This window comes from Natator depressus, chromosome 6, assembly GCF_965152275.1.
Source record: "Natator depressus isolate rNatDep1 chromosome 6, rNatDep2.hap1, whole genome shotgun sequence".
Taxonomy (NCBI): Eukaryota; Metazoa; Chordata; order Testudines; family Cheloniidae; genus Natator; species Natator depressus.
Window position 1 is genome coordinate 73,110,414 of NC_134239.1, and position 26,156 is coordinate 73,136,569.

Sequence of the window (26,156 nt, forward strand, 5' to 3'; positions counted from 1 at the left end):
TCAATAAATTCCATACATAAACCCATACTGACCCCCACAGTTTATTAATCATCGTGTCATTCATAATTACATTATATGGCAATGCCTACATTGAGTGTAGACATACCATTAATGGGTTTCTGCTCACATGGCCAATTCTTGTTCTCAAAATAGTTCTTTTGCAGTGGCATGTTTAGCCACAAGGTAGATTTGCCATCTGATCCTGTGTTTGATGCTTCTGTTTTCCCAATGTCGTTGGCTTGATGGGCATGTGTTAATTCTGTCCATTGACAACCAGTGTTAGAAGCTTTTTGGATGTCGTCAGAAACAGAGTCCATGCCCTTGGTTTTGTTCAGATATCTTCTGTTCCTCAGCTAAGGCAAGGGATCTGTTTGACTCATGAGTTTTCTTACTATCTTTCAATAGTTTGTGCTAGAGTTTTAAAATTGAGATAGAGGGTACAGTAGCAGCCACCTTTCGCCACTTCATATCTAACTGTTTGGAAAATAAAAGCAAACATGAGCAAAAAAAAAAAAAAAGTAAGTGGCCTTTTTGTAACAGAAAACAGTCAAAACCACATCTGAGCATTTTTTGTCTACTCAGTTGGCTTTGCTAAAAATCAAAGCCACAGTTTAATGATATTCGATGAATATAGTTGAGTCATATTTTAATCAAAGGAAAGCTGATGACAGTTTAATAACAATTAAAGACATGAGATAGATGTATGCATGGCAAATAACTTGCATTCCCAAGTAACAGTTATATGCTATTACAGAGCCCAGATGATGAAAGTTTTATTCAGCATAGTAAATTATCTGTATTTGTACATATTAATTAAAACTTCATTAATGAAAATGAAGCATTCCCAGTAAAAGGAACCATTGCAAACCATTCTCCTATAAACAGAGAAAATTGCGAAAAATACAGTGTTGAATAATCTGTAAGTACAGAAGCTATTTGATCAATAGATAAAGAGCTGGTAGGAGACTAGGGAACTGTATGCATACACAGCATTTTCAAACTTGGGTGCCTAAAGTAAGCCACCTAAATCCATACTCTGTACGTAAATACAGATTTAGTCACCCACATTTGAAAATTTTGGCTATAGTATGACACCATTTATAACACATTATGTAATTTCCAGAAATTTCCAAATTTCCAAAAAATTATATTAAGAAGGAGATGAGGTTGAGAGTGTGCACCAGTAACTTAATGGCAAAAAACATTACAGGGTTGTTGTAATTATCTCAAAGCATTTAAACACCCAGGAAATTTAAAGTTAAGGTTACCGTAGTGGGGTGGCTACCCTGCTCCTAAAATAGAAGGGGTTAAAAGTAGCCCTGGAGAGTGCTGTGGCTGGGGTTGGCTGACTGGGGAAGCAGCCACTGCTGGGCCATGCCCCAATCAGGCCCCAGCTGGCCTGTATAAAAAGGCTGTGAGCCAGAGGCCCAAGGAGTCTCTTTCCAGGCTGGGAGAGAGCAGGGCCTGCCTGACAGGGTACTGAGGGTGGTGTAGTGCTGGGGAAGGAGCAGGCTGAGTGGGGGCGCTCCAGGCTGTAAGGCCTGGTCCAAGGCCCATAGAGGTACTAGGAGGCAGAGGAGGGCAACAGGTCCAAACCCCCTTGCCTATGAAGAGTGGCCTTTACACTGCAGTCTGCCCCAGCGAGTGGGGGCTTGGTGATGACTGGCAGTAGCTCAGACTGAGGCAAGATGGGGATAGTGGGTTGGGGGTTCCCCAGAAAGGGGAGACCCAGAGGCAGAGTGTGGGGGTACTGCCAGGGGGCAGAACCCCAGAGAAAGGGGCACCGGGGTCTGTGAGGGACACAGTGGCCAGAGCTGTGTGGATCACTGGCCTGCAGAGGGTGCTCCACGATGGAAAAGAGCTAATTCCCAATGACCAGCAGGAGGCACTGCAGGGGTGAGTCTGAACCTTTCCAGTTACATTTAAAACAAATCAAAATACAATAAGGTAAGAAATGCACAGATAAGGCACCCAAACAACCTTAACTCTGCCCTGCAGTAATACCATATGATTGTTTGTTATTTTAGAGTCTGTGATTCCAAATTAGAGGGAATAGTTTTTAAAGACATATTAGCTTTCTTTTTATTTTTTTCCCTCTCGTGGCATCACTGTGTGTGGCTCGTTGCTAAACCCTCCTTGTAACTGCAGAATGAGGCCAAAGATGATCAAGTGCAGGTTTTCATTACTTGCCAACTCAAACAAATTTCTGGTTTTTGAGATAAAGTAACATCAGATACTATGATTAGTATTGTGACATTACCCAGAGTACAATCTGGACTGTTGAACAGCTGTATCCCCTCAATTCTCCAGCCTGCGGTGTCTTTTACACTGCTCCACTTTGAAAGCAACCACTCCTGGTCTGCCCCCACACAGCCTCCAGCATGTAAAATACTCCCAGCTGTATTATATGAGTGCTCTAGCCAGCCACTCCTAAATTATATTGGAGAGCGACACCAGCAAATTTCCAGTCCCTGACTAGTCCTCAGAAGTGTGTGTCTTGTACTGCCCACTACCTTCATGGACAATACAAGCTCATAGAAAATCCGTCAGTTTATTAATAGCACAAATCCTATTATCTCAAATGGAATTTCCAAAACACTTCAGTGCAAACACAATGGTTCAGATAAAACAATAAAACAAGTTTATTTACTACAGAAAGAAAGATTTTAAGTGATTACAAGTAATGAGGTATAAAATCAGAATTTGGTTACAAGAAAATAAAAGGTAAAATGCAATTAATATCTAACAGGCTGAGTGAATTCAAAGCAAAATGTCTCTCTCACCACATGCTTTTGCAGTCTTACTGGATGGATGCCCTTCAGCCTGGACCCCATCACCCAGTCCAATGTTCCTTTCCTTGTCCTTCAGTCATTGTAGATGTTGTGGGCAGAGACAAAGGGAGGAGAGATGACTTGTGTCCTCTGTTCTCACTTCTTATAGTTCTTTTCCTCTCTGAAAATCATTTCCAGCTGAGGTTCAGGTGACAGAAAGTCTCTTTGTACAGGAACGTCCAGCTGTTCCATTGCCAAGATGTAAATTTCTCACTCACACCCTTCTTCCTGTCAAGGAATGACTGCTTAACCAGGTGATAGTCCATTTGATTATACTGACACCTGGCTGAGGTGTTGGCCAGCCGTTTGTCTCTGGGGAACTGGTTTGAAGCTGTTTCCCCAAACTTGGAACATGTCATATACAGTAGAATTTTATAACTTTGCTACACATATTTTACCAGAACAATAATGTTCAGCAGATTATGAGTTTTCAAATGATTCCTCACAAGGCACTTTGTACAAAATTTATGTTAGTTTTGTAAAAAGGGTGAACATAAGGGTACAGGCTATCACAAGTATATTCATTTTTAATGACTGTGTGTGTGTGTGGACAGATACACAGACAGAAATTAGTTTCAGCTTTCAGGCTCTCAGCACAGTTACCCAAGTAGCCTTTGTTGTCACAAAGTTTGGGTAGCTGACTTACCCTTTATTTTTTCACTCTTCTGTCTCTTCTTGTTTTATCTGTATTGATCTTCTAAATATTAACAAAATTACACAACCAATGTCCCTATCAAGGCCGTTAATTTCACCTGAATCTTGCTCTATCCCCACCAAAGGAAAACAAGGAAAGTAACTTTTTAGTGATATCTCTTCACCCTTCCCTCCCCCCCACTTCCCAAACTACTAACAAAATGAAGCTTTTAGGCTGTTTTCAGTTCTTAGTTTTTTCTGTTTCTAGGCTTGTTTTCCCCTGGGAAGCCTTCATGTCTTCCATCAGCCACCTACCCTTCGACACTCACTTTGTTGTGGTTCTGAAAGCTGCCGGTCGCCTTGCTGATATTGAGCCCATGAAAATAGGATACTGCAAGTTGACATTCCCCTTTGACCAATAGTGTTGGAAGGTCCCCGCTAATCCTCTTGTCTTCCTTTTTCTGTCATCCCCTCCTCCCTTCAACTTTCTCCCCCCTCCCCCCCCCCGCATTGTTTCTCTTCTGCTCCCAGAAGCATCTTCAGAGAATGGGATATTAGACATGTTTACTCTGCTGCTAATAGCACAAGTAAAGCAGCATAAGGGATACAATGCAGAAACTAGAAAAGGGTGAGGGGACTAATGTGTAGGAAGGAGAATAACAGATGGGCAGAAAGAGAGAACACGCAAAGGAATGTTTCCTACATGGATCAGGAATCCTCTTCATGCACAACCTTCTCTTTTATCCCAGTGCTCTTTTATTTTTCCCTGGAAAATGTTGTAGTAGAACAATTCCATCCATACTTCTGTCCACCCCTAATGGCTTGATACCTTTGAGTGCTGAATGATGGTTAATATTACCTGGGAACCTTATACCTCAATTTATTATTCAGTCTTTTTTAATCATTCATTTCAAATTGTGTGAAGGAAATTGGTTAGTTTTCTTTTGGCTAATTCAGAATATTCTCTTTGCCTCTGGAAGCTGAGTGTCTTGTCTTGTCTTGTCTTTGTTTTGTTGTCCACGTTAAAACAAGACAAGTTGCACCTGCTACTCAGTTATTTGGATTCTTCATGAACCTGGTGTAATGCTGAAAACTGCCATTTGCATGAATGGATGCAAACCTTTGTGTAGCTCTGATTGATTTCTTTTCAGATGTAAATATATCTTTGTACTGTGGCTTGTTAGTATTTTATTTAATTTCCATATGATGTTTTGTGATTTAATTGTCCTTAAATTTTAACTGAGCAGCATTTCAGTGGAGTAGACACTTGAGAATAATAATAGTTTTAGCATCATTAAAATTTGCAAATAGGATTACAAATAACAAAATAAATGTTTCAAGTTATTCTGTCTGGCTTCATTCCTTAATTTTTTAATGGCACAAAATTAGTGGAGACTCTGGGCCAGATTCACCCTTGCTTAGCTACATTGGCGGCCCATTCTTTTTAGCAGTCTTTGTTACATCTCCTCTTGGCATTAACCTCACAGATGTCAGACTAATTTTTTTCTTTAATCTTTTTTCTGTGTTCTTAGTGTTTTTAAAAAAGTTAGAAAGACATAACTGGCAATTGCACCTCAGAATTAACACAGGGCTCTGATCAGCATAAGACTCAACAACTTAAAACGAATTTTCAAGTTTTTTAAACCCCAGTCCTGTGCTGACTTCAGAAATGCTACTTACTTGCCCGAATTTAAGCATGTGTGTAAGTATTTGCAGGATCTGGGCCTTAAAGTGTTTTTGGACAACTTTAGGCAAATCATTCACGTTTAATAATCAACTGTCTCCAGGTGTTTGTATGCAATGTGTTAGATTAAGCAAATATCCTAATGAGTGGTGTTGAATGACAAATATGTGTGATTATTGAGGAGGGAGGGTAATGTATGGCATTGCCTGGCTGTTAAGAGGGCGTGTTGGTGTGAGATGCTAAATGGAAAGGTACAGGGCAAGGATTGCCTTGTCGGTGATACGGTAGAGCTATGCACTTAAAGTGCTATTTATCATTTAGTAAATAACTATTTAAAACTTCCAAATGATACCACTGCTGGTGTGTCAAAAGCCAGATTGTTGTTTCAGTAGGTTATTGCACTCTTGTCATGGATTCCTTTCAGCAGGAAGGGAGATGATTATTTCAGAACAGATTACAAACCGTACATTTGACATTGCATTACAGTTACAATACATTTCCAACAATTTTAAGGAATCAAACTGAACAACTTCAGAGACATAGTCACAGCAGGTAACTGTAGTACCTCCAAGGTGAACAACAAAAATATATCCTATCACAAAACGAAAAGGCTTAAATATTTCTTTGTCTTTTTTCTAGTATACAGAATGAATTTAGTAGTCTGTCTCCATTATTGTATAGAAATTGAAAACATTCCTAATGCTTTGAACTTGTAAGCCCAGAGTCAGAGCAGGTCTATACACAAAATAAGTACAAGTGTGCATTCCTACCACATGCAGTAAGATTTATCCTATAGACCCATGCCACTGAGGAATTCAGCTAAACACAAAAGAACCTCAGGTAGAGAGAGGCAACTGGGGTCAGGAGAACTAGCTGCACACATAAATAGATTCCTGCTCGAAAGGTCATTAACAGGCATCCTAGACTCCAGGCTAGGAATTAGTTTCTTGGACCATTAGCAGTAAAAAGCCTAGCAATTGAATGGGATTCAGTTCCCTATTAAAAATTTGCAAGAACAATTGGAGCTTTTCCAATTATAATAGGAACCAGACTACATAGATCATTTTGCCTTGTCCAGTATGTGGTTTCTATATTCTGAACAATATGAATATGATGTATTTATATGTTATTAAAATAGTATCTCTGTAAATGTTTTGTCTGTTTAATGAGGTTTTATAAGTACATTACAGTGAAGACAATGAAAGCTTAGGAGAACTGGAATTTAGTGTCCTCCTAAGAATTTACTGTTGATTCCAAGTATTGAACCTCCTAAATGTGTACAGTTAACCATAAAAGAATGATTTTGTTTGACATATACAAATATTATATAGTATCAACTTTCTATATAATCCCAGGTATTAAAGTGCTTATGTGGTTTCATATATACAATACATTTAATGTAAGTATATATTCCCGTCATTTCCCCCAGTTATTCAGACTTCTAAATAGAATTTCCAAGGCTAGTGCTTGAATGGACACTAAGTCCTGGTCTACACTAAGAGTTTAGGTCGAATTTAACAGCATTAGGTCGATTTAACCCTGCACCCGTCCACACGACCAAGCCTGTTTTGTCGACTTAAAGGGCTCTTAAAATCTATTTCTGTACTCCTCCCTGGCAAGGGGTTTAGCGCTAAAATTGACCTCGCTGTGTCGAATTTGGGGTAGTGTGGACACAATTTGACAGTATTGGCCTGTGGAAGCTATCCCAGAGTGTTCTCCATTGTGACCGCTCTGGACAGCACTCTCAACTCAGATGCACTGGCTAGGTAGACAGGAAAATCCCCGGGAACTTTTGAATTTCATTTCCTGTTTGGCCAGCGTGGCGAGCTGATCAGCACAGGTGACCATGCAGTCCCAGAATCACAAAAGAGCTCCAGCATGGACCGAACGGGAGGTACTGGATCTGATCGCTGTATGGGGAGAAGAATCCGTGCAGGCAGAACTCCACTCCAAAAGACGAAATGCCAATATATATGTACCAAAATCTCCAAGGGGATGATGGACAGAGGCTACAACAGGGACACACAGCAGTGCCGCATGAAAATTAAGGAATCCAGGCAAGCCTATCAAAAAACAAAGGAGGCAAACGCTCGCTCCGGGTCAGAGCCCCATACATGTCGCTTCTATGATGAACTGCATGCAGTTCTAAGGGGGGCCCCTACCACTACCCCACCACTGTCTGTGGACACCTGCAAGGGGAGAGTCTCACGCAACCGGGATGAGGATTTTGTGGAGGAAGAGGAGGAGGTTGAGGATAGCACACAGCAGGCAAGCAGAGAATTCCTTCTCCCCGGCAGCCAGGAACTGTTCATCACCCTGGAGCCAATACCCTCCCAACCGTCCCAAGGCGGGCTCCCAGACCATGAAGCCGGAGAAGGCATCTCTGGTGAGTGTACCTTTGTAAATATAATACAGGGTTTAAAAGCAAGTGTGTTTAATGGTTGATTTGCCCTGAATACTTGGGATGCACTTGTGGCCAGTATAGCTACTGGAACAGTCTGTTAACATGTCTGGGGATGGAGTGGAAATCCTCCAGGGACATCTCCATGAAGCTCTCCTGGAGGTACTCTAAAAGCCTTTGCAGAAGGTTTGTGGGGAGGGCAGCCTTATTCCGTCCTCCATGGTAGGATACTTTACCACACCAAGGGGACATTCAGAGGTGCCCATTCCTGCTGGGCTATTTGCCTTTGGCTGAAAAGAAATCATCCCTGCTGTTAGCCACGTGGTGTGGGGAGGCCCGTTCATACTGAGCTGTTCACGTTTGGCTGACAGGGATCTTCCCTGATACTAGCCACGGGGTGAAGTGATCATCCCAGAGAATTGGGTGGGGGGGGGGGTTCGGTTGTGCTGCACATTCACCCTAAAACCACAGCCCCTCCTTTTAAATGGCCAACCCAACAGGCCTTGCTTGGTATGGGAAAGAAGGGCGCTGCTGTTTGAAATCATTCCCACATGTTATGAAGGTTGAAGAAGCCGAAACCCTTTGCCTTACCATAGCTGTCTGCAAGCCGAATTCTGTTGCCCAGGCAAGCATATGTGATGTCTCACACCAAACCGGCAGGCAGCCAATATAAGAGGCAAAATGCGACCTTGTACCCAAAGCACATGTGCTATGTCAGTGTGAAATAGTCTTTCCTTTGTTCTCTAAAATGTATCTTTTTAAATATTACTCTCCCTTTTTTTCCTCCTGCAGCTGCAAACGTTTCTATGCTCCTGTATCATCTCCATCCCAGAGGCCAGTGCAGATTAGAAGGCGAAAAAAACGCACTCGCGATATGTTCTCAGACCTCATGCAGTCCTCCCGCACTGAAAGAGCTCAGTAGAATGTGTGGAAGCAAACAATAGCAGAGTCCAGGAAAGCATTAAATGAACACGATGAGAGGAGGGAGGAGCATGATGAGAGGAGGCAGGATGCAATGCTGAGGCTAATGGGGGAGCAAACTGACATGCTCAGGCATCTGGTGGAGCTTCAGGAAAGGCAGCAGGAGCACAGACCGCCGCTGCAGCCCCTGTATAACTGCCTGACCTCCTTCAAGTTCCATAGCCTCCTCACCCAGACGCCCAAGAACGCGGTGGGGGGGGCCTTCGGCCACCCGGCCACTCCACCCCAGAGGATTGCCCATCAACAGAAGGCTGGCATTCAATAAGTTTTAAAAGTTTTAAACTTTTAAAGTACTGTGTGGCCTTGTCCTTCCCTCCTCCACCACCCCTCCTGGGCTACCTTGGTAGTTATCCCCCTATTTGTGTCATGAATGAATAAAGAATGCATGAATGTGAAGCAACAATGACTTTATTGCCTCTGCAAGTGGTGATCGAAGGGAGGAGGGAAGGGTGGTTAGCTTACAGGGAAGTAGAGTGAACCAAGGGGCGGTGGGTTTCATCATGGAGAAACAAACAGAACTTTCACACCGTAGCCTGTCCAGTCATGAAACTGGTTTTCAAAGCTTCTCTGATGCGCACCGCGCCCTCCTGTGCTCTTCTAACCGCCCTGGTGTCTGGCTGTGCGAAACCAACAGCCAGGTGATTTGCCTCAACCTCCCACCCTGCCATAAACGTCTCCCCCTTACTCTCACAGATATTGTGGAGCGCACAGCAAGCAGTAATAACAGTGGGAATATTGGTTTCGCTGAGGTCTAACCGAGTCAGTAAACTGCACCAGTGCACTTTTAAATGTCCAAATGCACATGCTACCACCATTCTGCACTTGCTCAGCCTGTAGTTGAACAGCTCCTGACTACTGTCCAGGTTGCCTGCGTATGGCTTCATGAGCCATGGCATTAAGGGGTAGGCTGGGTCCCCAAGGATACATATAGGCATTTCAACATCCCCAACAGTTATTTTCTGGTCTGGGAATAAAGTCCCTTCTTGCAGCTTTTGAAACAGACCAGAATTCCTGAAGATGCGAGTGTCATGTAACTTTCCCGGCCATCCCACGTTGATGTTGGTGAAACGTCCCTTGTGATGCACCAGTGCTTGCAGCACTATTGAAAAGTACCCCTTGCGGTTTATGTACTCGCTGGCTTTGTGCTCCGGTGCCAAGATAGGGATATGGGTTCCGTCTATGGCCCCACCACAATTAGGGAATCCCATTGCAGCAAAGCCATCCACTATGACCTGCACATTTCCCAGGGTCACTACCCTTGATATCAGCAGATCTTTGATTGCGTTGGCTACTTGCATCACAGCAGCCCCCACAGTAGATTTGCCCACTCCAAATTGATTCCCAACTGACTGGTAGCTGTCTGGCATTGCAAGCTTCCACAGGGCTATTGCCACTCGCTTCTCAACTGTGAGGGCTGCTCTCATCTTGGTATTCTTGCGCCTCAGGGCAGGGGAAAGCAAGTCACAAAGTTCCATGAAAGTGCCCTTACGCATGCGAAAGTTTCGCAACCACTGGGAATCGTTCCAGACCTGCAACACTATGTGGTCCCACCAGTCTGTGCTTGTTTCCCGAGCCCAGAATTGGCGTTCCACAGCATGAACCTGCCCCATTAGCACCATGATGCCCACATTGCCAGGGCCCCTGCTTTGAGAGAAGTCTGTGTCCATGTTCTCATCACTCATGTTACCGCGCTGACGTCGCCTCCTCGCCCGGTATCGCTTTGCCAGGTTCCGGTGCTGCATATACTGCTGGATAATGCGCGTGGTGTTTAATGTGCTCCTAATTGCCAAAGTGATCTGAGTGGGCTCCATGCTTGCCGTGGTATGGCGTCTGCACAGAAAAAAGGTGCGGAACGATTGTCTGCCGTTGCCCTGATGGAGGGAGGGGCGACTGACAACATGGCTTACAGGGTTGGCTTACGGGGAATTAAAATCAACAAAGGGGGTGGCTTTGCGAGAAACTGAATGGCCCCCTCAAGGATAGAACTCAAAACTGGGTTTAGCAGGCCGTTGATTTCACAGAGGGAAGGAGGAGGGAGGAGAAAATGAATACAAAACAAATCTGGTCTATTTCTTGTTTTGAGCCACTTCATCTATCTTTATACATCTTGCTGGCAGCAGACTGTGCAGTATGACCGTTAGCCGTCATCATCTCCTGGGTGCTCGGCAGAAGATGGTGCAATATGACAACTAGCCATCATCTTCTGCTGGCTGGAGGTTAAAAGACAGTGCACTGCCGGTAGGACTGAATCGCCATGAGATGAAACTTAAAAGGGAAATGACCTGGCTGAGTCACTCCCATGTTTGCCCAGGCGCCTGATTAAAAGAGCACCCAGGACTACGTTGATGACGGCTACCAGTCATACTGCACTGTCTGCTTCCAAAAGGCAATTAACTGCTGCTGTGAAGCAATGCAGTACCACGTCTGCCAGCACCCAGGAGACATACGGTGATGGTTAGCTGAGTGGGCTCCATGCTTGCCATGGTATGGCGTCTGCACAGGTAACTCAGGAAAAAGGGCGCAAAACGATTGTCTTCCCTTGCTTTCATGGAGGGAGGGAGGGAACGGGGGCCTGATGGTATGTACCCAGAACCACCTGCGACAATGTTTTAGCCCCATCAGGCACTGGGATTTCTACCCAGAATTCAAATGGGCGGCGGAGACTGCGGGAACTGTGGGATAGCCACCCGCAGTGCAACGCTCCGGAAGTCGACGGTTGCCTCAGTACTGTGGACACACTCCGCCGACTACATGCACTTAGAGCACTTGTGTGGGGACACACACAATCAACTGTATAAAACCGCTTTCTACAAAACCGACTTCTATAAATTCGACCTAATTTCTTAGTGTAGACATACCCAAAGGAGCATTAAAGGTTATGATGACTGAAATTTTGCATCATAAGCCCTGTCTAACATAGCTGCCCCCTCATTGTTAGTATAAGAAATTGACTGAAAAAGGGATACATGGGTGTAAGAGCTCCAAATATATCATCCAAAAAAATTAAATTTCAGCTATGTATTCTGTTTCTCTTGATATTTGAAAGAGAATAGAGCCCTGAAATCAACAAGGAAATATTATATTTTTAAAAAGTAACTAAACTGTTTAACTTAGTAAGTAAACGACTTCGCTTTTATCTTTAATAATATGAAGTCTTGTGTGAAATTGTAGGTGAAATGAAAGGCCTCTCCATTAAGTGTCTGGTATACAGCAGGCCTCCTTAATAAGTTTCAGTGTCTAATCTATCTCACACCCTTTGGAACGGTTTAATAAGTAGTATAATTACATATAAGTATATTTAAACTCAGGAAACCCCTAAAATAATAGCATCAATATTCATTCTTTTGTGTCTGCCAAACTCTTCTGTGATGGTTTTATTAATAGTTATATTTTGACAGGAAGAAATTTTTGCTTGTTTTTTCCAGCCTGAAGAAGTACCTTGTCTCTCTGAAGGGCAGCTTGTGACTCTTCTGGAAGAATGTATGCAGTTTCCAAGAACAACAAGCAATGTTACCATGCCAGAATTACAGGAATCTCTTTCTGATGGAATAAGTCCCTTTTGTTACACAACTCAAGACTCCACCCTGCTCTCCAGGTCTACTCTTTCCAAACTGTTAGATGAAGCCCGTAGCGTGGGGATGTTATCAGCTCAGGAGGGGGCTGGTATCGAAGATAAAAGTATATGTGAAAGTGCAGAGAGTGAAACCTGTGGCTACTATCTCAGTAAAGCATTGGCCATTAGTCATTTATCAAAGGATTCTGTGGCCCAAATAGAAGAACTTGATGACCTAGAAAGTTCACAGGAGATGGAGAATAAGAGTAATACTGAAGGTTACTTTATGTCAAGAGCACTCAGCGCAAAAAGATTGAAAAAACCCTCTTTCTTGGATGAACTATTTTATTGCATCAGCATGAACAATGAACTATCCACAGAGGCTGACATTCCCAGCATACCATTGCAGACCAGAGGAGGTGAGGCTCTTAATAACCATTTAGAATAGGCTTTTGATTAAGATGAACAAAAGAAGCAGTTTCTCACCAAAGATATTCACTAATGCAATACAATTACAGTGGTGGGGCAACAAAGTACTTTTATAAAGCATAAAACCATGCCAAAAATAACACACACAAGCTGTTTTTCAAAATTCTTGCCCTGATGTAATTGCCCCCAAAATTAATAGTTTTATGAAATACTAGTAGCTGAAAGCCCATGTTGTCACATGGGTATCATTCACAAAGTCAAAATGGCTGAGAACTTAAAAATTGGATGGTAACAGATTGCAAAACCCAGTGAGGATTCAACCTGGTGATATTCTGAACAAAAAGAGCCCTCAATCATGCTTGTAGCTGTTTCTATCGCTTCAGAGTGACAATCCTGGCATCTTATTATATTGATAGTATTGATTGTGATTAATACTGTCAACTGGAAAATAATGCTAGATACACATGGAATATTTTTTATAATAGTAAAACCTGTTGTTTCTTTTCTTCATCTTGAACTTCCTTTCTGTTTCTGGAGAACATATATTCTCATAGTAGTTTCCATGTTAATTCACACGAGTCCCAGCATATATCTGTTGAGTTGTTTCTCTGATATGACAAACTCCATACTTAAAAAATAAAATAAAATGATATCATGATCTAAATATAAGAAAAATTAATCAGAATTGCTTACAGCACTTCAACCCTGTATACTGATAGCATGCACATAGTATAAAAGTATACTAAATATACATATTGGTATTCTACATATTAATTTTAGTTTACATTCATTAAAGACAGACTTGTACATATCACCCAGTGCACAGTTAAATAGAGACTATGTATTACTATAAAATTTTAGGTGTGTCCACATTTCTAATTTCTTTACTGATGCAACACATTTGTATTATGATATTTTAATAAAAATCCAAATTCAGATTTTTAGCCTAATAGCTGTGCAAGTCACCCCTCTTTTTTTTAAAAAAGAATTGTGTTCTAATAAATCAGCGAGGCACATATCTATATATCATTGCTAGCTAAAAATCGCATCAGATTGGTAAAACACTGTTAATGTTACTGACTGTGATAAATTGAGATCTTTTGATTTTATTGTAATTTAACAAAATCCTCTTTAATTTACTAAATTTGATCTCATCATTTAATAATTATTGTCATGATATACCTAGTCACTTCCAAATTTGGATTCAGGTATAACGTAGCAGAGCTCTGTCACACCTCCTTATTACAGTAGCATTTTTGAGCTCTGATTATAATGGTTGCTTTGATTGCACATTATTCTGCTTCCCCTCTGTAAAAATGGTGCCTCACATTATACTGTTATCACTCCACCTATCAGGAATGAGGAGGTAAGAAAGATTGTCAGTAACTGAGCCTGCAGAGGTAAGACCCTGCTTACCACACCCCAGTCTTATCTTACTACCTCATCCTGGAAGCATGGGGAAACACAAGATCTGCAAGATCTTTCTCCCCTTTCCTTCTCAAAAGACATACGATAATGACAGGTGTAAGGATGACAGAGAGAAGATATTAGAGAAGAACAAAACAGAGATGACGAGCCAGGAAGCAAATAGCCTTCTTTACAGAGTCATACGAACAGAATTTTCAGACACATAGATGAACACGACTTGTTGGGTAAGAGTCAACACAGCTTTTGTAAAGAGACATCATTCCACACCAATCTATTCAAATTCTTTGAGGGGGTCAACAAACATGTGGAGAAGGGTGATCCAGTGGATATAGTGTACTTGGACTTTCAGAAAGCCTTTGACAAGGTCCAACACCGAAGGTTCTGAAGAGGGAAGGTCCTGTCATGGATTGGTAACTGGTTAAAAGATAGGAAACAAAGGGTACGAATAAATGGTCATTTTTCAGAATGGAAGGAGTAAATAGTGGTTTCCCCCAGAGATTTGTACTGAGACCAGTGCTGTTCAACATAGACACAATTGATCTGGAAAAAGGGGTAAAAAGTGAAGTGACAAAATTTGCAGATGAACCGTCATCTTATATAGGGCTGTGAGACTGGCAATTTCACTTAGTTCCTGTTTCCTGATAGGACAGTGGAGCCATACTGGCATAATTTGAGGTATCTTTCTTGCAGAGTAGGGAAGAGAGTAGATCATAACAAAACAAACACTTGGTAAGTAATTTTCCCATGTAGAACATCACATGCTAAAGCATTGAAGTCTATAGAATTACTTTGTTAGATTTATTACATAATAATTAAGGCTCCGTGTTTGTCACAGAGGTCATGGAAGTCATGGATTCTGTGGCTTTCTGTGACTTCTGCAGTGGCCCGTGCATCTGGCCCAGGGACCGCCTGAGCAGCTCGGGCAGCCCCTGGGCCAGGCGCACCAGCCGCTGCTGGGGCACACTCGGGCTTTCCCGCCCCCCAGCAGCAGGAGTTTGGTTGTCAGGGGGGCTCAGGGCTGGGGCTTGGGGTGCAAGACAGTGCTTACCTTGGGGGGAGCTCTCCGGAAGTGGGTCAGCAACTCCCTTCCCTCAGCTCCTAGCTCCATGTGCTGCCTCCGCCTGCAGGCACCACCCCCGCAGTTCTCATTGGCCATGGTTCCCAGCCAATGGGAGCTGTAGAACTGGGGCTTGGGGTGGAGCAGAGGCAGCACGTGGAACTGGGAGCTGGGGTCATCGCTTCCCAGGAGCCGGGTAGGGAGCCCGCCCAGCCCCACCAACCACCCCCTCCAGCCCATGGCGCCCCCCTCCCCAGTACCCACGGTGCCCCCCAGGCCATCCCCCCCCGCACCCGTGGTGCTCCCAGGGCCACCCTTCCACGGTGCCCCCTCGCCCCCAACTTTTAGTCAAGTGTATATAGTAAAAGTCATGGACAGGTCACGGGCTGTGAATTTTTGTTTACTGCCCGTGACCTGTCCATGACTTTTACTAAAAATATCCACGATTAAAACGTAGCTTTAATAATAATATAAGGGTCTCTGTGTCATGACAGTTCACTATGTCAGCACAACATTGTCTGGTGTATTTATCCTTTGTTTCATTAATTGTTGAATAATGTTCAGCTATATACACTTTAAAATATGTAAAGTTTAAATGCACATAGTTATTTACCAATCTGTTTTGTTTATCAAATACTTTGAAAGAAAGTAGGTAAGTAGCAGAGATTTTTCTGCCCAAACTTTTGTGGTTCAGTTTTTCATAATGAAAAGCCTCTTCACATTTACCTGCTGTCACATGAGTCTTTGACTCATCACATTAGGTTCTGGTCAGGTAATTGGAACAAGTGGATTTGGCTCATGAAAAGCTGATGATCTGTAGGGCAGAATGAAAGGAAGTATAAAAAAAGAATTCAGACATATGTAATGTCAGTTTTCATAACTGAGCCATTTTCCAGTTCCCCATAAATTGAGGCCAATAGAGGGTATTTCAGATGTGCCATTCGGACATTAAAATACATGTAGAACTTAAAATTCAAAAATAAATGTGAGGTATTTTAATTTTTTTTGTCAGTTTATTACTGGTTATATGGGATATAACACTAAAGAGAAGATTGCATTATTTATCCACAAGGACTAAAGTGATTCCTGCGACGACAAATCATGTGTAGCTATAACATTTGTTCATGGCCATGACTGGAAGTTCATAACCTTTATCAAGGTTGTGAAATTATTCAATATTATATTATAGATGAGCCCAGTATTACTCCAGTAGCTAGATGTGATAAATTATGTTGACTAATGTAGGAAGTAGATCCTTGGAGACTCCAGTGGAGTCCAATCTCTGGCAAATACATTTCTTTTCAAAGTTTCAACCCATATTTATTTAAACAGATTTCTTAATCCTTTATTCCAAGCTCCAGGGTTTTTTTTTAAATTATTTTTAAAAGAGACATCCCCATAGTTGCATCATGTTATGTATACATATTTAAACTACGTCTAATATAAGAACCACACTAAGGATAATTGTATGTTTTACTTTTTTGGAAATAGGAAACATAGTGAAAAATTCTACCAGACCACTTCACTGGTTAGCCACATAGCCCCAAATCCAAGGGAAGGTAGGGGTAAGACCTTAATGGCCATGGTTGTAGACAGTTCAGGCATGTTTACACACCCCAAACTACTATGGGAATGGCTGATAGCTTTATTTCAGAGCCTCTGCAGGCCATCATGCAGTTTCCCCATTTCTTGCTCAGCTGGGGAGGAAGCTAGCCTCTCTCTCAATGCTATCATTGTCTTCTCTGATATCCTCTCAAAACACCTCTGAAACATCATATGTGGAAGTTTGTATGTGGGAGCTTGATGCTTCACTCTATTATTCTGGTGTTACTTCAGTGTGACTGTTTAAGTGAATGGAGTTATGCCAGTGTAAAGCTGGTGCAATAGAGCGAATACTCAGGCCTGGGGTTCAGAATCATGGACTATTCTTTGGGACATTTGACTCCTGAGAATCTGAGTAGGTGACACAATTCAAGCTGGACCTTGCAGCTGGATTGAACTCCATCCAAGAAAGCTATTTAAATCCAAGATTTGGTCCATTATGCATGAGTTATCCATTGACCTCTAAGATAGAAAAAATAGATTTATTGTGACTCATTAATATTTTTTACTAAAGCACACTGTGCATATGTAAATTTCAGTGAAAAAATCCTAATGTAGTTAGCCATGTACTATATTGCTAAATGTAGTTTGACTATAATTCCTAGTATCGTGGAAGATTAGTACGTGGTAATTATGCGTTCTAAAAGATAGGGTCTTTGTGGAAGATACTTATTTAAACACCCTTGACCGCATTTTAGACTCAGACAATTTAGAAAGTTAGTAGTGTTTCTACTTTTTCCTACAAAGCCAGGAGAACATGGGCATTGGCCTGTAGACCTTCTGGGAGAAGGTATGTGCATTGGCCTTCAGCATTTACATTTCTTTAAAAAATCATTATTTGTACCTCTCAAGTGTTTCTGCTGAAGGCTGTATTGCTTTGTCAGAGATAAGATCTCTCTTATAAGATCTATTTTGGGATGTTCACTGAGACTTTCCGAGCTCAGGAGGCAAGAAAGTCTGTTGTATCTTTCCTTATTTGGGAAGGGAAAAGCTTATCCAAGTTCTTAAAGATTGTCTTTTTGAGCTTTTGAATCACATCTTTTTTCTTTAAATTATTTATGAAAATACAGTCCTTCGGAGAATGGATGTACACTAGAGCATTGACATATATTCCTGTAGATTCACTTACTGAAGCAGATATTGTACAATACCTCTCAAACAGAATGAAAACTCAGAAGTTGTTCATATTTTTTCATCTCTATTTAAATATATAGGGATTATTGTCTGCTTTTGACCTGTTCCTTAATATTTGCAGTGGACCTTCTTGTTTTGTCAGGCAAGTGAATCTTACATGCTATATCTTACAGTATCAGCTCCCTTGAAGCAGGCAGAAATACAGACTGCAGCGATCCAGGACTTTTACAATATCTTACTGTGATATTTTAGTGCTTACTGTGATATTTTAGAAGTACACCAGACCCTCGCTAGATTTGGGATCCATGCCAAGTACCGCGTTATAGCGGGGACGGCGTTAAAATGAAATTACTGTATACAGTAAATGTCACATCCATAAAGTATAGAAAACCTTAGAAAATAAACTCCTACTTGAAGGAAACAATAAATGAGAAAAAAAGTGTTGCTTTATTAGAGATTTAAAGTAGACATTACAATAAACTAATCTAGTTTTTCTTAAAGAAGTCGGTGAGTTGCTTTTGCTTCTTGCTGCTGTGCCGCTTCTGCTTAGCAAACTGCAAAAGACTACGTAGCTGCATAATTTTTATAGGCTCAACGTCTTGCGTCTCAAACCATCTCAAAGCAGTCTCTAAGCCGGCTATGGTCGCAGTTGACATTGGAACGACGTCTACTTCATCTTCCTCTTCTTCTTCCATGGCGAAGGCCAATTCTTCAGCATCTGGAATGTTGTTTGGTCGTACTGCCTGAAGAATTTGGTCATCCGTTAGACTTTCAGCAATGGGACAAAATTCTTCTGCTTCATCATCACCTCTTATCCAGGACTCGATATTTTGCAGCAGAACAGTTACTCCGAGCCCGGACAGTTGCTGGCACAGCTCCTGCATCCACTCGATGTCTGTTCTTCCAACTTCCTCCTCTATAAATCCTTCAGTCGAATTCCTGCTTTCTTCATTTTCTTCCAGGAGCAGGTGGCCAAATGACTCTTTCAGTCCCACCATCCAACAGCGGTTTATCATTTCAGCGCATAATAAATTCCGGGAATCGCCGCCAATGTAAAAGAAGTCTTCTATAGTCATCTTCTTCAGAAAATTGGTGACAGACAACTCACTTTCTATCATTTGTTGTACCAAGTTCCGTTGATAGTGCTGCTTAAAAATGGCGATAACACCTTGATCAAGCATGAATAGCTGATGCTTTCCCATCAACTGTGCTTGCGCTCCTCATTCTGGTGGAGTACTAGAGTCGACAGGAGAGTGCTCAGTGGTCGATTTATCACATCTATGCTCAAAAAAATTGTACTGTACAGTACTTAAATTTGGGATCCATGGCCGCGACCGCGTTATATCCGAATTCGTGTTATATAGACGCGCGTTCTAGCGAGGGTCTGGTGTACTCTGTGCTGAGGAATAATCAGTTACATCAATGTCAATTTATATCCCCCAAGAGTTAAGACATGGAGCATGTTTTGGTCTGTACAATGCAGAGAAAATCTTAAACTGTATCATAAATGTTTGAGTCCTTCAATATCTGGGAAAAAACAGTAAAACAGAATGTCATCTCATAGAGAAATGTTTCTGATAAAATTGTGACGCCCAGATGCAGGCAGGAAGCTTGGAGTTGCACTTGATCAACCAAGAGTAGAGTTTGGCCTTTTGTTATAAGGTTGTTTTATTAATCCCTTTCAATTTAGAAGGTAATATAGACACACAGAGACATTTTATTAAAATTTGGTAGCAAATTCCCTGCAGGAATTTGAGGTGTCATTCATTTACTTAGCTTTCAGACAGAAATATTGAACCTTGTTTCACCTCACTGTCTCTCATGATCAAAAAAGTTAATGAAGATGTTTAACATCAAGAGATACTGTAACTTCCCACATCACTTAGTTCCTTAAAAAACACAATTTCATTATAAGAAGAGTGAAGAATCCTAGCAAGATTTACACATTTAGTACTATTAAAAAGAATCCAGTTTACAGACTTGTGGGTAATGATCAGATCTTAATACTCCAGCATCTATTGCCATTTATGGCACAAAATCAAGAATTTATTATTGTACTTTTTCAGTGAGTGCATAGACTGTCAGGTAAGGCAAGAAAATAGACGAGTAACTGGAACTGGCAGGATTTGACTTCTTTATGCATAGACCCCCTGCTGCTAGAATTGATGAAAAGAAGAATGTTGTCTTCAGGTCTGCCGGAAAGTTCAAGATTAACTAAATGGGCCAAATTCTGCTTTCTCATGTGACTGTGTAAATTCTGAGTAACTGTCAGGAATCAGGGCCTGCAGCAGAGCTAGTCTCCAGGCAGCCTCATCCAGACATCTGATCTGTAGCAGGCTGCCTGATTGGTCACGCCACCTGATTTGCTGCAGGGGACAGCAGGCTGGCTCTTGGGGCAGCAGGCTGGCTCTTAAGCCAGCAGCAGCTTATTGGCTTCTCAGTGCTCATGCCCACAACTGTGTCTGTGTTACTTTGTTCCTGCTGCTCCTGCCTTGCACCCAGCCTTTCCTCTGTCCTGTCCCTGCCTTGAATCTCTTCTTACTTGCTACCCTTCTTGCACCAGTTCCTGAGCTCCAGTTTGACCCCTGGCTCTGCCTTCTGACTCCGGCTCTGATCTTAGTCCTTGGTTCCTGATGCCTGCTCCCACCACTAGGCTAGACCACCTTATCCTGGTCAGCTGACAGTAACTCCATTAAAGTCAATGGTTTCAGGGACATGGTGGTCCTGGGAGGTGGAGTGTTTGCTAGGACCATGAGATCAAAAACACTGACTTTCTAAATAAATACACAGGTACCTTCATAACTGCATTAAAAAGAAAATACCTAACTTTGATTACAGTCACATAATACCAGACTTATTTCTCTTTATATTATTAATCTTTTGCAGAGAGAGTGTGCATCATTAAATAATGTGAGCTTTTTGTACCATAAATCTTCTAATACAAATCATTAAAATACATCTGTGACCAGCTATCTTGTTCAAACTCTTTATACTGATTATCTTCTGGATGCCTGTTTCTTGAGATTGCTTTTCACCTGGAAAAATCTGTCATTGGAAGTCTACAGCCTAACCTTCTATTTTCTTCTTTGAAATTTCAGACCTCTATCTAGCTCATGAGCTTGAACAATCTGTGGTGGTTTAAGTTAAGTAGTGGATAATGTTACACTTTCAAATAATTCAGAAATATAAAGCTAGTTGTTTATTTCCAAAACAGATTCAGTTATCAAATCCATCATAACATGGAGGTCTATGATGCAAAATTACTTTCAGAGCTAAAAAAGCACTTACCTTAGGAGAACAGTGATTACAGTTATCATTGAGAGGTAAGTGAAGTCTCTACTACCCCTCAAGAACTGGTAAAGGCAGACGGTCAAATACCCTTGGATGCACATGTGATGCCTATTGGGATAAACAGAAGCCAAACGTATCCACAGGTGCAGGCATGTACATCAAAAGTTGATATTTCTCAATTTTGAGAGTCCAGTCAGTAGATGTGCATGAGTGACTGCTCTTATTCCCAGCTTTCTTTGGGCTTATTAGTGTTCAGGAAGATTGTGTATCACAATCAGTTACTACTTTTTTTAGTTTTACTTGTGAATATTATTGGACTTCAGGCAATTCATGTATGATTTCTTCTTTTGTGCAGATGATCTGAAGATTGAAGATGTGACAGCAGAGTAATATACATACTCCAATTTAGTCATTTTAATAAAACATTGGTAAACTACACTTCAGTGTTTTTCATTAATACACGATCATTTCAGACTCTGAATACAGTGAAATCATCATGCATATATACACTGCATACCATAATTGTTACTGTGAAATAGTTTCTTCTTACAGAGACAGTTATTATTGTCACACATTGCAGTTTGAGTTTTAAAGGAAAAATATTCCACTTAATTGAATTTCTGGTGAATATTTTACATAATATTGTTCAGTGTTTTACCAGCAATGTACATTTTTTCAACATACAGTAGTAGATATAATCACAAAGTTGCATTGAATTTGGTAAAATTGAATATGAACTTTGTAAAAATATGACATGTCAATTCTAATAATCTATTTTTTTCCTTTTTTTGCATACACTTTACTGTTTTGAAGAAAAATGGCTAAAATCTGACTGCAGCTATTCCTGCCTGCAGTGAAGTTGTCTGTGGTACGGACTGGATTCTGTAAAGTGGTGAGCACTCTGTCCCTGACTCAGCAAATTGCATAATCGTTTGCTTATTTTTAAACCAACAATAATTGACATCAACATGACTACTTGTATGCATATAGTTAAGTATGTGCATAAATACTTTGCTGGATTAGAGCTAGAGTGCTCATCACTTTGCAGGATTAAGCAATAGGTGAAGATAAGAATTTAATCATGTGGCAAGTAGCCTTAGGTTCTAGTTGAGGTACATAACTAATTTGCACAGAGACAGTGAGTCAGTCTCTGTAGTCCTTTCTTAGGATCTGCTTCTTAGTTGCACTAAAGTGCCTTTACACCAGTTTGACAGTATGGAGAAGCCTAATAGTGTAACTGAAAGTCAGATAGATACACAGTCCTTAATGGGAGTTTTGTCTGAATAAGAACTGAAAATGGAATTTAGAAGTTGGATGTAACAGAAGGTATGCAGGACCTGGAATGATAATATTGGAATCTGAAACCTTCTGGTAATGTCTAGCAGAAGGGGGGAAAACAGCAGCTGTTTTATGTTTGAGATAACAGTATTAAAAATTTACTTTGTCCCCACTCCCTCCCTCGCTACTCTGTCTCTTGAATTTTTGCTTTCTTAAAGAGGCAATCTTCTTTTCATCTTGTGCACTATTATGTGAGAATAAAATAACTTTTTTAAGTGATTTTTTTAAAGATGCTGAGGAAAAAAGTAGTTGTTCGAACAAAGATAATTTGGTAGTTACATCAAAGAAATCTATTAATTTAATGTGACCTCCACATATATCACACTGACAAGTTTTCAGTTAACACAAGCTTAAAAGCATAAATTTTTTCTTAGATTTCGTGCTGTCTATCCACCATTCATTGAGAAGAAACTTCTGGTTGTACTGATACAAAGTCAGTAATGGCAAAGGTCATACATGAGCTAATCTGAACTCAAAGTAATAAACATATTCAGACAAAGTCTAATCTGTGATACCAGTGTAAATGCAAGTGGAGTTACTCCATTGACGTACTTGGGATTTACATGGATTTAACAGATCAGAAACTAGCCCAGTATGTTTTAGCTTATGAATTTAGATAACTGATGCATTATATTTGCCATAATCAAGTGCCACTTGTCCCGTTGGTAGTTTAGTGAATGCTGTGCTCAGGAACCTGACCCAAACCCCTCCAGATCAAGGCCACCACATTGTATGCATGATTTATATATTATGTCAGAAAATGAAAGCCTAACAGTGAAGTTATCTTGGGGACTAGCAGCTTAGGAACTTTTTTGTAGAGCATAAAAATTAAATCAAAATATCATCTCATACATACAACATATCTGTGAGGTAACACAAAGAATAGATAAATATACAATTCTAGTGGGTGGCCTCACCCATGGAGCATCCCCTAACAGCCCAGTGCAGTGCCACCATTGTATCTCTGCCTCAGTCTCCCCAAGTGAGAGTTTTAATAAATCAAGTGGGGCTTGTATATTGAATAGTGTCCGTTCAGGGGTCTAGTTTTTTTTAACTCCAAAGGAAGAAGGTCATATAAATAGGCCTGCCTCTCAGCTTCTCTGGCACAAATGGGGCTATCTTCCAAACTGTCCTTTATACTTTTCCTCTTTAATGCAGAAGTTTCCCACAGCTCTCTTCCCTGGAGCTGGGCTGTGGTTCAGGCCAGCTTCAGGACTTTAGCCAGCTTCTCCTCAGCTGGTCCCTTTCACAGGCACCTGCCCTGCTGTGAAGAAGGGGGCAGCATTTATGCTGACCCCTTCTCCCAGCTCATTCCTTATTGGCTGGGACCCCTTTCCTTTCTCTCCATATCTTCTGAAGGGGCAGACTATCTGTCACAACAATATAACTGCAATCTTTATTAAAGTCATAACTATATGTAAAATGTGTATAAGATGTAACAATAAATTCAGACCCAAGATGTTGCCAGTTTCTATGATCAAATATAGGTAAAAGTCTCAGAATCTTCTCTCTTCTTGTATCCATTTTACTGGCCCTACTTCTATTTTTCCTAATCTCTATGAGTGTGTTGCAACTCCAAGAGATAGAGAACAGAACTCACAGTGCATGGTGAGGTGCAATAGCAATTTTAAGCCACCTTTATGCCCTTCTGATCCTGGGCTGCTCTGAGGGTTGGAGAGGAACCTGGGGCCTGTTTAAGGTATGGCAGTGGGCTGCAGAATCTGCTCAGTGCTCTGTGTGATACAGCCCCTCCACCACATAATTTCCGGCCCCCAGCCCTGGCCTCAGCATAATGCCTGCCCTGGGGGAATCCATTTAGGGCCCCTTCTTACTATCCTGGCCCTTTTATGTGGCTTAAAGGGACCAGAGCAGTGGTGAGGATCTCTTCTATCTCATCTATCTCATGTATTACAAAAGTATGTTCTGTGAGCACTTGATCTGACTCTCACTGAAGTTTGTGGAAAGGCTCCCATTGACTTCAGTAGGACCTGAATCAGGCTCTAGGTGTCTAAATTAAAAAGTGTAAAAAGAGTTGATTTACTGGCTCTTTCAGTAGCCATTTGTGTTACCTCATTTTAAGTTAAAGGTGGGTAGAATTCAATATTGTATTGCTGGTAAATTTTTTATTTTAGAATTGTAGACTTTATTTCAAATTCTGAGTGCACTAGTAGTTCTTGGTGTTCCCTCTGGCCCTTTTCTCAGAAATGTGTTTCCCTTCCATTTGTCATATGACTCTCTTCTTCCCATACTAGAATCAAAATACCATTGTTAGGCTTTACCCACCTCTCTGTCTTCCTTACCTTCCCCCTCCCCCATCCTTTAAGTATGGAGTTTGCTGAACCACCTCCAGCTCCTGTTGCTTCTAACAGGGAATTATGAGATGAAAAGATCAAGAAGAAAAAGAAAAAAAGTGTGTGTGGGGAAATCCATCAACTCTGGCAGAGAAAGACAAGAAGCCTCTAATCAGGGCCTGCAAAAGCCTCAGCCCCAGCTCTAGCTGGGCAAGTAAGCCTCCCTATCCAGAATTCCCTCTGTCCCATTCTCTGCTTACCCACCCACTTCAGCAATTCCAACTGCTGCGTGCTAATGGGGAAGGTCCTCTCAGTGTTGTTTCTAAGCTGCTAGCTTCCCAGACATACAGCTGTAGTGTGCAGCCTCTCCTGCAGATCTCACTGTTCATCCTATTGCTACAGCCAACTCCTGTTTGTGTGATTAAGGCATGTGCACCTCTGCAGTTGGCCCCTTGCCTGCGGTCTTGCTGCCATGTGCTCAGCTGCTTTTGCTACATCCTGTTCCAGCAGGTTTAGACCTGCTTCTCCCCAAAACCCTTACACTGATTTCTCTCAGCTGATTTTCTTTGTGCAGGGAACACCAAGTTCCCTGGTGCCGCTCCTTCTCCTTTTTCCTGGCCCACCCTTCATGAATATCGAATGGGTTCTATAACTGTGTTGATTTTATCCCCGGGGAGCTCACCCACACTATTTCCCATTTGGACGCAGCTAAAAGAATTACAAAGTACATGTGACGCTTCAATTCATTTGGACAGCTGCATTCCACAACTGCCTAATGCCCCTCCCTCTCTTCATACTCCAATCCTCTTCCTAATGCACATGTGACTAAGGCCCCAGTTCAGCAAAGCACTTAATTACTCGCTCAACTTTCAGCACATGAGTAACCCCATTGAATTCAAACTGTGCTTAAATGTTTTTCTGGATCAGGGCCTAAGGTAGCAGGTCCAGTTGAAGGATCCAGTTGCAGTGATGAAGCTTCCCCTCAGATGAAGGAGTAAGTTCAGATGCGAAACCAGATGGGTAATCTGATGGAAGGACCCTTCTAAGGGCTTATCTACACAAGGACACTCATGAAAGGTAAAATTAATCAACTAAGGGTTTGAAGTTAAAGCTCCTAAATTAAAGTGCCTTAAACCTTATGTGGATGCTCTCGTTTAGAAATGGCCTCTACGTGCCACTTTACTTTTGAATGAGAGCATCCACACAGGGGTTTAACATGCTTTAACTCTTGTGCATTGACTTCACACCTTTAGTTGATTTGCTGTAACATTTCTGAATGTCCCCACATAGACAAGGCCAAAGATAGCTACAACAACTGACATCAACACTTGTAAAATACTCAACTCTTTAGTTCTGGAATCTGAGCCTTGGATGTACATGGCACAAATGCCTCCAATCGAGGTGAAGTTTCACATAAAGTGATTGTAGTTGAGAATTCTCAGACTGACTTTCAAATCATTGTTTCACCGATCAGAGTGAAATTTGTGCAGAGTCTCATGAACA

At 41.5% G+C, this 26,156-nt stretch overlaps 1 protein-coding gene across 2 annotated transcripts in view; it reads left to right on the forward strand.

The window, feature by feature from the left end:
- The window catches only part of FSIP1 (fibrous sheath interacting protein 1), a 182,780-nt gene extending 161,318 nt beyond the window's left edge, over window positions 1–21,462 (forward strand). Inside the window, exons 11-12 of one of the 2 annotated variants that reach the window (XM_074955722.1) lie at window positions 11,956–12,502; window positions 21,380–21,462. In XM_074955722.1, coding sequence (XP_074811823.1) covers window positions 11,956–12,502; window positions 21,380–21,414 — 582 coding nt within the window. In that variant the 3' untranslated portion in view covers window positions 21,415–21,462. Of the gene's footprint in view, window positions 1–11,955; window positions 12,503–17,813; window positions 17,876–21,379 lie in introns of those variants that run through there. The other variant, XM_074955724.1, reaches the window with a different exon arrangement.
- Window positions 21,463–26,156: the final 4,694 nt, after the last annotated feature.